Source organism: Peromyscus leucopus, chromosome 19, assembly GCF_004664715.2.
Source record: "Peromyscus leucopus breed LL Stock chromosome 19, UCI_PerLeu_2.1, whole genome shotgun sequence".
Taxonomy (NCBI): Eukaryota; Metazoa; Chordata; class Mammalia; order Rodentia; family Cricetidae; genus Peromyscus; species Peromyscus leucopus.
The window spans coordinates 7,512,377-7,523,308 of record NC_051079.1 but is presented as its reverse complement, the minus strand read 5'-3'; the positions used below and the strand labels follow the sequence as shown (position 1 = coordinate 7,523,308).

The 10,932-nt window shown below is 45.2% G+C and overlaps 1 protein-coding gene across 1 annotated transcript in view; it reads left to right on the top strand.

Annotated features, from left to right (window-relative positions):
- The first annotated feature begins 407 nt into the window (after window positions 1–407).
- The window catches only part of Cdh2 (cadherin 2), a 220,573-nt gene continuing 210,048 nt past the window's right edge, over window positions 408–10,932 (top strand). Inside the window, exon 1 of the mRNA XM_028892025.2 lies at window positions 408–1,285. Coding sequence (XP_028747858.1) covers window positions 1,226–1,285 — 60 coding nt within the window. The 5' untranslated portion in view covers window positions 408–1,225. The remainder of the gene's footprint in view (window positions 1,286–10,932) is intronic.

The following is a 10,932-nucleotide window of genomic DNA, read 5'->3' as shown; positions in this document are numbered from 1 at the left end:
TTCCTTTCCTCCCTCCGATTCTCAGTCGCCACCGATTCCCCTCCGCGGACCTAAGACTGGGCCGCCGCTAAACAAGTTCCTGCGCAAGTAGTTTTATTTCCCGCAGCCCTCCACCTGCTGGGCGGCGCTCGGCGTACCCCAGCCACCCCTCGGGCGACCCCCGCGGGCTGCAGCAGAAGGAAAACCGAGCGCTGGGCAGGGCGGGGGCGGGCGGCTGCCGTGGATCCGGCCCGCTACCGCCGCAGCTCGGTGGCCTCCCATTGGCCACGACGCGGGCGGGAGGCTCGGGAGGAGGGAGGCGGGGGCGAGGGCGGCGGCGGCAGAGGCGGCGGGAGGGGACCGGGAGGCCCGGGCGGCGCGTGCGGCCAGGCGGGAGAGCGGCTGCAGCTCGCCCGGGTCGCGCCAACGGAGACCCTTCGCGGTGCGCGCGAGTGGCGAGGACTAGGCGGCTGGTGCCGACGCGCGTGAGCGGCGAGGGGCACAGCCATCGCGACAGCGGCCGCGCATCCTCCCCCCCCTTCCTTCGTGACAACCCCCCCACGCGGCCGCAGCGGGAGAACAGAGTCTCCAAGTGGCCAGAGAGCAGGGAAGGGGGCGCCGCGGAGGCCTGGCCAGCGGGACCGTCGCCCTTTGTGGGCGCAACGCGCACGGCCGCGAGCGCCCTTCCCCCGAGGCGCTCTACCCCCGGAAGCTTTGTCGCACCGCTCGGCCCTGGAGAGGACGCCCAGAGAAGGGAAAAGCCGGGGTTCGAAAGCTCGCGTGGAGGAGCTCCTGAGAGCGCCACCCGCCCGGCTTCCACCTCCGTATCCTCCATCCGCCTCGGTCCCCGGGCCCCCGCATCTCTGGGGCTGCCGCTGCACTCCGGCCGGAGCCCAGCCGCCTGCGCTGCGGCCCGCACACACGCACACGCGTGCACACACACACACGCACACACACATTGCTCGGCGCGCACGCACGCCCGCCCTTCTCCCCGCCCCCTCCCCAGCTCCTTGATCTCCCGTCTGTTTTATTACTCCTGGTGCGAGTCCGGCGGACTCGGAGGCCCGCTATTTGTTACCAGCTCGCTCTCATTGGCGGGGAGCGCAGAGCAGCGGAGAAGGGGGTGGGGAGGGGAGGGGAAGGGAAGGGGTGGCCACTGCCCGGAGCCGTCTCCGCGCTGCTGTTGGTGCTCCGCTGCTGCTGCCGCCGCCGCCTCCGGCTCCTCGCTCGGCCCCTCTCCGCCTCCATGTGCCGGATAGCGGGAGCGCCGCGGACCCTGCTGCCGCTGCTGGCAGCCCTGCTTCAGGTACGCAGAGGTCCCGGGTGGGTCGGGCTGCAAGCGGGGTGGGGCGTGCGGCGCCGGGTCCCTTTGTTCCCCGCGCCGCTGCGGGGCCGGGCTGAGCACCCGGGAAGGGAGGTGCCACACCGCGCGGCCAAGAAACTGAACAGGCGTGAAGCCCCGGTCGGACTCCGGGGCCAGGCGCCCTGACCAGCTGGTCTACCGCGCCTGCTTCTGAGAGCCTTGGTCACAGGGTCTCCTTGGCTTCGCCTTTGGGCCAAGGCGAGCTCGAGGAAGGGTGAGGCAGGATAACTCCTAGGTTTTGTAGTTTTCTGTGCTTTTCGTCCCCTCGCATTGTACTTTAATCCGATTTTTTTTTGTTTGTTTTGTTTATTTCTTCAGGGAGGGGTCGCGAGTTTGCTCTAGGAATTCTCACTCTGGTGTCTTAGTTACAGGACTTGCCTCCACCCCACCCCGCTCCAGCACCGCGCGCCTCCTGGTGCGCAGGGGCTCCTATGTCCTATTGTCTTCATCCCAGCTCAGAGTTGCCTTCTGGCCTTTGAATTCTCTTGCCCTGGCAATATTCTATGTTGGCCCCACTTGGAAAGCGATTCTGGTCCTCTGCCACACTGAGTGTCTGCCGGCAGACGCTTTAGCACGCTTCTGGCCCCTCATTCTTGGTACCAGACCAGGCGAGAAGTCCCCATTACTTGGCCTTTTTCGTTTTTAAATATACATTTCTTTCTCCGTACTGCTGTCTCTGCCCTGCGTGGGTCCTGGGGACGCAGTTGCCTGGAGCCACCCTCACTTTTCCTACTCTCGAGAAAGCGCCAGCAAGCCTTTGCATTGACTGTACTTTGAGACTTGGCGGCAGCTGGAAGCACCTGCTCCAGGCAGGTCCCGAGTTCTCTTGCCACTCCGCGACACAGGCTCCCAGCCCAACTTTCTTGGGGTATCCCTGCCGAAGATGTCCCTACCCCAGTCCCGATCTCCAGCAGGTCCCATTGGCCACGCCACGCAGCCTTGGATGCGACCCTCGCGCTGGGCGGGGTCTAGGTGGGGGTCCCAAGTCGGTGCCCATGTGCGGTGGGGTCCTATAGAGGCAGCGGGAGAGAGGTGTGTCCACCCTCGCTGCGTAGCTGGAAAACTCACCCCGGAGCTCCATGCGTGCCCCCATCCGGAAGAGAGGGTGGGTAGCAGGATGGTAGCCCCAAGTGCGGGCCAGGCTTGGAAGTGCTTCCCCGCGGGCGTTGGGAGCCAGAGATGGGCACAGATGGTGCTGTTCGCTCCCCTCCTGGGTCAGGGCCTGGTGCACTCGGGCCGCAGGGCCGGAGAGTGCTGCGGTCACCGAAGCGGGACCGGGCCAGCGCGGGGTCGCTCGCTCTTCTCCCGCCGCCCTCTAGAGGGGTGTGGGCCGCGCCCGCGCGGAGCCCTGTCCATGGTGCGCCGCGCTGCAGAGTATGGCCCTGCCCTGCTTGCCTCGCTGCTCCCGGGGTCGTGCTCTCCCCAGCGCCCACTCCTAGGCCTCCCAGGGCCTCTGGATCCCTTCCCCTTTCTTGGATTTCTCCTTTTGTTCTTTCTTCTCCTGCTGGTCTTTCTCTCCCCCTTCCCCCACTCACTCGTTCTCCGCCCTCCCCCAAGGCTTTCCTGACTCTGGGATTTCAGAACTATTAGACTAGACATTTTTGGCCTCTGCAGTTTGGGAGAGTGGAAGGAATTCTTTATAACTTGGAGGAGACCTGCCAGTCACTTGCTAACAAAATACCTCCTGTTATAAAACCGCCCTTTATTCTCCCTGCGCACACTCCTCATTCCTTCACCTCCTGTCACTTCATTTATTGTTTCTTCTTTTTAAAACGGCTTTTTATTTTATTTATTTTTTTTTTGAAAGAGGTTAGACCTCAGCGGGAGGAGTGAAAGAGTTTTCTGCTTCCAGTGTTTGAAGTTAAGGGGAAGACAAGACAAACTTAAGAAACCCTGTGTACGTTTTATTTTCTTTCTCTTTATTAACAAAGGAGACGCCATAAATCAAAAGAGCTCACTTTTCAAAGCAGGATTTTCATACATCACTGATTGTTCTTGCTTCAGTACCAGTTATAGATGACGATTTGTTAGTAACTTTTTAATACAATGTAATTTCTAATCGAATATTGATCAGTGAAGTTGGTAGGGCATGTGTTAGTCGTCAATGCATGGAGGATCTCCTTTTCTGTTTTACTGATTTATCATGAAGTCCAGTGTAAATTTGAATCGTGGATGTCCTTTTTTTTTCTTTAGGCATTAAGATGCTGCTTATAAACATTAGATATAAGTTTGATATTCTCCGTGCATGATTTCTCATTGTCTCTGCGCTGATGCTGACTTGGATGAACTGTCATGAAAAGGGATGTTAGAACTTTGCCATCAAGTGTGCTGCAGCCGTCCACTTCCTGAGTGCGGCCACACTGAGGGACGTGGAAAGGTCACTAGGAGCAGACATTCCGGTTTTGCCTCGTGGGTTTTAGGGTTAAGTGCACCATTTGGATTGTACAACTGAGATTAGCAATGACTTTGAGCTAAAGGTCTGCTTTGCACTCCAGAACAACAAAGCTCTCTCTGCAAGGTGAGCGTGGCTCCTCTGCAGTCATCTGCTATTAAAAGTCCCTAGTTGCTTTTTTTTTTTTTCCTTTGCAGTGCAGACTAAGCAGCAAGGGTTTTAGAACAGAGAATGGACAGGCTATTAGTGTAAATACAGAGCAACCTTATCTTTTCAGACCAGTTACAGAGCAATGACTGTTGAGAGCACTGTATCCCTTTGATTCCTAACAGAACAGTCCATGTGCCTTGCTTAGGTTTTACTCAGTTACGCTTCCACCTAGATTTATGTAATTCTGATTAATTTTACATAACAAGATAGTCACCTTCCAGGATTTTCTTTTCTCCTTTGTTACAGTTGAAGGTGTCAGCATTGTCTTTTACATGACATGAAACAGAAGTTGAACATGAAATGAGTAGCTGAGGGGTGAAACATTATGCCACAAAGTTATGATTAGCATGCTTTGTAAAGTATGTAAGTAGCTTTCAAACCATTACATAGACTTATTGTTAGGGGGAAAAATCAATTTTACTGTTATTACTAACCCAGTAATTAATAGATTAGAAATCTGTTTTGTTTTTCTAGTCCACAATTTAATTGCACAGCCTATTGTTCTAAGTTCAATACATTTGATTGCATTCTGTAGAATCAAGGACAATACCTTAAAGTTGGGGTGAAAACACCTAGAATCTTAGTTTGATCCTATGTGGTTTCAGCCCTGGATGAGGATTTTGAAAGAACTGCATACACTGTGAATATTTCTCATCTCCCCATTAGGCATTGATTTTTCAAAGGTTAAAATTCAACACTTAAAACACACAATACCTAAACTTTGTTTCAGGAAGTGGGAAGTCTAGGATTCAATGATTATTTTATGTGTAAAAAGGATTTCTTCTCAGTGTTTGATTTTTATGTGTCCTTGTAGGCTAGGTTCCTGTGACAGGAAGACTCTGCTTAGTTGGGATTCACATTAGACTTTGCTCACTGAGCATAACTATGTCTTTCTTTGCCTTTTACTTGGGGGCACCAGGTTCTTACCAAGAGGTAGTCTGTTAAAAGTATACTGAGTGTGATTTGAAGAATGACCATTTTTCTCTCCTAAAATACTTATGGCTATAATTAAAAAAAAAAAATACAATCACACATCTGGCCTCCGTTTCAAGCTCAAATTGTGCTTAGAGAGTGTGATGTTTGACTCCCATATCAGTTTAGAAGTCTGTTCTATGAAGCTTTAAGAGGAAATGCCCTTTTATTAGTTTTATTTTTTACAAGTAGAGACCAAAATCTTCCTGGAGCAGGTTATATTGGTGATAGTATATTGTACTAAACTTCCTTAATTTCTTTTTTACATTAAAAAATTGCAATCCATCAATCTGTTTTTGCCTCATTAAAGTTTGGGGTTATTAATCAAGGAATATTGAGACTTAAAACCACATTTAGTCTTGTTTTAAAATGCTGCTGCTGCATTTTCCTAATTCTCGGTGACTCAGACCCCACCCTGTTTTCAAGGGGAGCTTCTCAAGTTAGAAGAGCGATTTTCAGGGGAAATCAGGGCTGTTATTTAAGAAGTGGAGTGTTTATGTATACACTTCACAATTTTGCCCAAGTTAACATTATTCAAATTTGTTCTTTTGGCTCAAATACAAAAAGTAATCAAGTTTAAGAACTTCTGAGACTTGGCAGTGAATTTTATCAACCATTTAAAGATATGATAGATTTGGAATTTGGATTTGTTTGAACAAGTATTTTATATCTGCCATCAGAACATCTAGAACCTAAGTACTTTCCAAGTTTGGTAAAGAACTATGAGTTGAAATATAATGCATACCAAGTTATTATTTGTACCTTGTATCCTCTGTTTTTCCTACTAGGACTTTATTTTTGTTTTAAGTTTTTGGAAAATTATATCAGTTCATTTGAACAAAAGCTAGCTTTATATTCAACTAAATAATATGGTACATTTTAACTAACATTGTTCATCATATTAAGGAAGAGGTATGCATAGATTAATATTCCGGAGATAGTTTTATCTTACAACATAAAAATGATGATTTCAAAGTAGGCAGAAAAAAGGTAAAATTGAAAGCTAAATGAGATCTTTTGAAAGATATGGGCTTAAAAATTATGATTTATATTGTAATGGGTTTTTTAAAGGAACAGTTTAGGTGAGATATAAGTCCTGCTCAGTTCCTTATTCCTTGTTAGTCATTCTTTACTACTCAGTGTATTTTCTTGTGTCAGCTTTCAAATGCACTTACAACATTCTAAGTTCTTGGGTTGTGTATGTGCATGTATACACATAGAAGTACAGATATGTAACATATATCTATATACACACACATATAACACATGTAGAGATCTAGTATCTAGACAGGTATTTCCTTCTGCATTCAGTACAGTTTGACATCAAGTGACAGTTAGTAGTTGGTTCATTACTTCATATAGGTGCTGACTTGAAGCATCATGAGAGTAATCACTCTGCCTTACACATGAGCTACCTCTCGTGTAGTGTCGAAGGCAACAGCTTCTATTGAGGTCAGGAGGCCTGGGCATCTGATCTGCTCCAGATGGAGTCTCTTCTCTGTGAACTCTTGTGATTCCATTTCCCTCAGCACTCCTGCCCTGGCTCTTGTTGGGTTAATTGGTTGCTAAGGACTCTTCCAGTTCTGTGATTCTTGGGATTGCTTAAAAAAATATTTCAACTATGCTTCATTTTTAATCATTTCAGAGTAACTTTAATTTACACCTAAACTCTAAAACTCTTTAGATACTCAGAGGGGCAGATGTAATTTTGAGCGTGTATCACCAACAGTGGCTTGTCCTCACAGTAGCGTAGCGGGCCTCCATGTTTTATACTCCTGTCTTTTAAACTTGAATGTCTTACACTGACTGTGCTTCTTTAGCCAGTAGAAGTGAACCGTTTATGAGAGGAAATTAAATTTAAAGAAAAATATGACGAATGTTACAGAGATTACTTTTAGGCCCGTTTTGCTCTGGACAACACTATGCCCATGAAAACCATTGAATTGAGTGGTAACTCCAACATTAAAAATATAGCCCTTTGACTAGAAAGCCCTCGGGTTATTTTTCTGCAGGTTATTCCTGTATCCACGACATAGTCATCCAGTATATAGTGCTTGAAGATGGTTATTGAAGCACTGTTTCTTAGAAATGGTTGGATTATCACAGTCTCTCAGTAGCCTCCAGTGAGTCATGCTTTAATAATTTGGGGTATAACAAAGAGGCAGAGCTGAGAATTCCTGCAGTATGGAACAAAATATTTTAGTTTTACACCTTTGGAGTTGTTAAAGTAGTTCACAGACCTAGAATAACTATAGAAGATATTGTCAACATAATCAGTGGGTAACAGTCTTCTGAGGATTAAGTGGCTAATAAGATGGAATCGAAGAATAAAAAAACAAGAAGGGTAAGGAAATTGAAGTTGACCTAAACTGACGTTAGAGAATTCAAACCGGATGAAACAACACATAAGAGGTCCGGAGAATGACTGATGAGAATGATGAAGAGCTTGGGATGGTTAACTTTTTTCCATTTGTCACATGAGTCACCTGGGAACAGAGCACCTCGGTCATTCAACTGCTGTCATCTTATTGTCCTGAAGTCATGTCTTTGTGGGCATTTCTTGATTCATGACTGACGTGGGAGAACCCTGTCCACTGTGTGCAATGTTATCCCTGGGCAGGTGGTCCTGAAGATTGTCTTAAGAGAGCAAACTGAGCAAGCTAGGAAGAGCAAGCCTGTGCAGCGTTTCTTCACGGCCTCTGCTTTGGTTCCTGCTTCCAGGTTCCTGCATGGAAATCCTGTCCTGGTTTCCTTTCTGACCATCGGATAGCTATTAAGCCGCAAATATCAAAGACTCTTTTGCCTCCCCAGCACCATGCTTGGCTATCTGGCAGTCAGCTGTTTTTATTTTTTGTTTGCCAGAGGCAGGTAGATTAGAAACACTGATACACAGAACTAAATATCAATGCATGTTAAACATCCATGTGGACCTCATGGTAGGACCATATTGTGCTGAATTATCTGTAGCTGAGTGGTTATGCTTGCAATAACTACTGTGACATTTCTTACATTCTCCTGACTGCTTGAATATTGAAGTATTCATCCATTCTGTTGGTGGAGATATAGTCTAAAATGAGTTGTAAGTCTGGCAAACAGATTGCCTCAGTTAGATAAGGGATTCACCTTGAGTTTTTGCAAGTCTGTTGGGAAAGTTTGTTATGTGATGTTTTTAAAACATCTTGAGCTACTTAAAAGAAGGCACTATTGTAAATATGAAATGATAGAGCAGACTAACTCAGAATCCCAATGCTCTGTCCTTAAGGGATTTTTTTTTTGTCTATTTTTAATTATGTGTGTGTGCCTGCATGTATGTCTGTGTAGAATGTGTGTGTGTGGTGCTTCACAAGGCCAAAAGAGGGCATCAGATCCTAGAACTGGGATTACAGACAATTGTGAGCCTTGTCAATGCTGGGAGTTGAACCAAGGTCCTCTGGAAGAGTAGTATGTGCTATGAACCACTGAGCCACCTCTCCAGCTCCCTACCTGCCCCCTCAACCAAATATGCCTGTGTGTACTATTAAATAAGGAAGGAAGGAAGGAAGGAAGGAAGGAAGGAAGGAAGGAAGGAAGGAAGGAAGGAAGGAAGGAAGGCTGGAGGAATGGAGTGGGAAAGAAAAGAGGCTACTTATAGTTACTTGGTACTCTATACTGCAATTATAATTTTAACATGGTCTTGTGTGAATTTTTTTGTTTGTTTTTTGTTTTTCAAGAGAGGATTTTCTCTATGTAGCCTGTGACATCCTGGAACTCATTCTGTAGACCATGCTGGCCTAGGACTCAGAGACTGGCCTGCCTCTGCCTCCCAAGTACAGGAATTGAAGGTGTGCCACCACCACCAGGCTTCTTGTGTAAATTTTTAAAATAATTACTGGACTACTGTAATTTAAACCATGCATTCCAACATGTGCCCTATTCTGATATTCCTCCTACTCCCATATCCTCTTCTGATAAATTCTTTACTGTTTTGATGAATTAAAGAGTTTAGAGATAGTAAATTGAAAGATTCATACTTTGAAATATTTACTATTCTTGAAATTTTGGAACTAGAATTGTCAGCCAATGATATTTTTCATCATTGAAGCTAATTTTTTCCCATCTTCCTTCTTTTGCACTGAGTTTTGTACATTTTTACTTTTTTCAGCTTGTGATGGGAGTCGTTATGATTGCCATTTAGTTTTTTCCCATACTTAGAGCTTCCAGGGTTCTCTTTGTGTGTTTTAGACTTTAGAGTGTACAGTAAGTCATTCTAACGGGCCAGAGGAGCTCATATACCTTAGAACATCAGTGACTCTTAGATGTTTGCAGCCAACTTTACAAAGACTTTTATTTTTCTAATTTTTACATGTTATCTAATAGTGTATTTAAAAATCTTAAAAGTTAGATATTTTTGTTTCAGAGACTAGTACAACTGTGTGAAATATTTATGCAACCCTACGGGATAGATAATATTATTCTCATTTTAGAGATAAACCCAGACAAACTGAGTAGTTTTCAGAACCCAAATTAAAATCATGTCTGTCATAGAAAGTTGACCTTGACTCAGGCTGGACGCCTTTTTACATAGTAATATCACATCAGATTATTTCAGTTCTAATATATAGGTTTGATTTTTTCCGATAGTTAATGCCTGCGTGTGTGTGTGTGTGTGTGTGTGTGTGTGTGTGTGAGAGAGAGAGAGAGAGAGAGAGAGAGAGAGACAGACAGACAGACAGACAGACAGACAGACAGAGAGAACGAGAACATGCTTAAAACCACTTGTGCACGTATGTGCTAAAGCATGCATGGTATCCGGAGGACGATATCAGCTATCTTTTTTAGTGATTCTCCACCTTACTTGGGGGATAGGAACTGTCGTTAATTGCAGAGCTTGTTGATTTGGCTAGTCTGCCTATCCAACAAGCCCCAAGGTCACCCTGGCTCCCTCTACAACACTAGGTTTAAAGAGATCAGCACATGGTCTTCTTATGTGGGTTCTGGGGAGATCTATCACAGCTCTTCATATTTGAATGGCAGGCACTTTATTGACTCAGTCATCTTCCCATCTCTAGAGTTAACTCCCATGTTACACCCTCTATTTAATCTTAGCCTTAAATATTTTGCTCTTCTTTGGCATTTGAAGCCAAAATGTGATGCTTAATTAAGATTGTCACTCTTTTTATATACAGTTTCCTGTAGTAAGAAGAAGAAATCTAAGCCAAGTGTCTCATCAGTTATATAAAGTTTTTCACATGGATGCTCTTCAACAAATAAGATGTTAACAAATACACAAAACATATTTTTGAGCCAACCTTGAAGCTTAACATATTTTCTGAAAGCCTATAAATACATATTTCTTGGAAACTTCTTTCCCCCCACATTTCTTCATTATGACCGTAAGTCTGGAAAGTTCCATCACCTACATTTTGAGAATGTTTTAATTTCTAGTGGCTCACTTTCCATGTTTGAATAGTTTTAACTACTTTTTCCTCTCACAAATGAAGTTATCTGGAAACTTGTGAAATATATTTGCAGGAATCCCAATAGTGTGACTCAAACAAGTTCCTGTGAACATTTTGTGTGGAATATATTGTTTGCTGTGAGAATGCCTATAAATATTTTACCTATAGCATGACTCCTTGTGAGTGAGTGGATACATCTGACTTGTCGGTAATTTTGTGCAAAATTTGTATTTCTTAGTGGGAAGCTATTAATGGAGACCTGAGATAAATGACTGCCAGGTTGTTGGTTTTATTAAGTACAAAAGGGAAGTTATCCACTTCTACTTAACATAAATCTTTAATAAATTAGAATGTGTCTATTTTATTTATTTATTTAGTTAGTTAGTTTTGCTTTGTGTTGGCTTAAGTGGTTGACACCAAAGTCTTAGGTTCATTCTTGGCTGTTTTCCGACCCAAGGAATAAAGAAAAGTACATTCTGTGCAGCAGAGTGCTGGCCTGTGGTAGTCCCCGTGGCTCTGCTGCTTGTCTGTGGTCGTCTTCCAAGACTACCTTTTGATGGCTTGCTTCAGATTGCTTT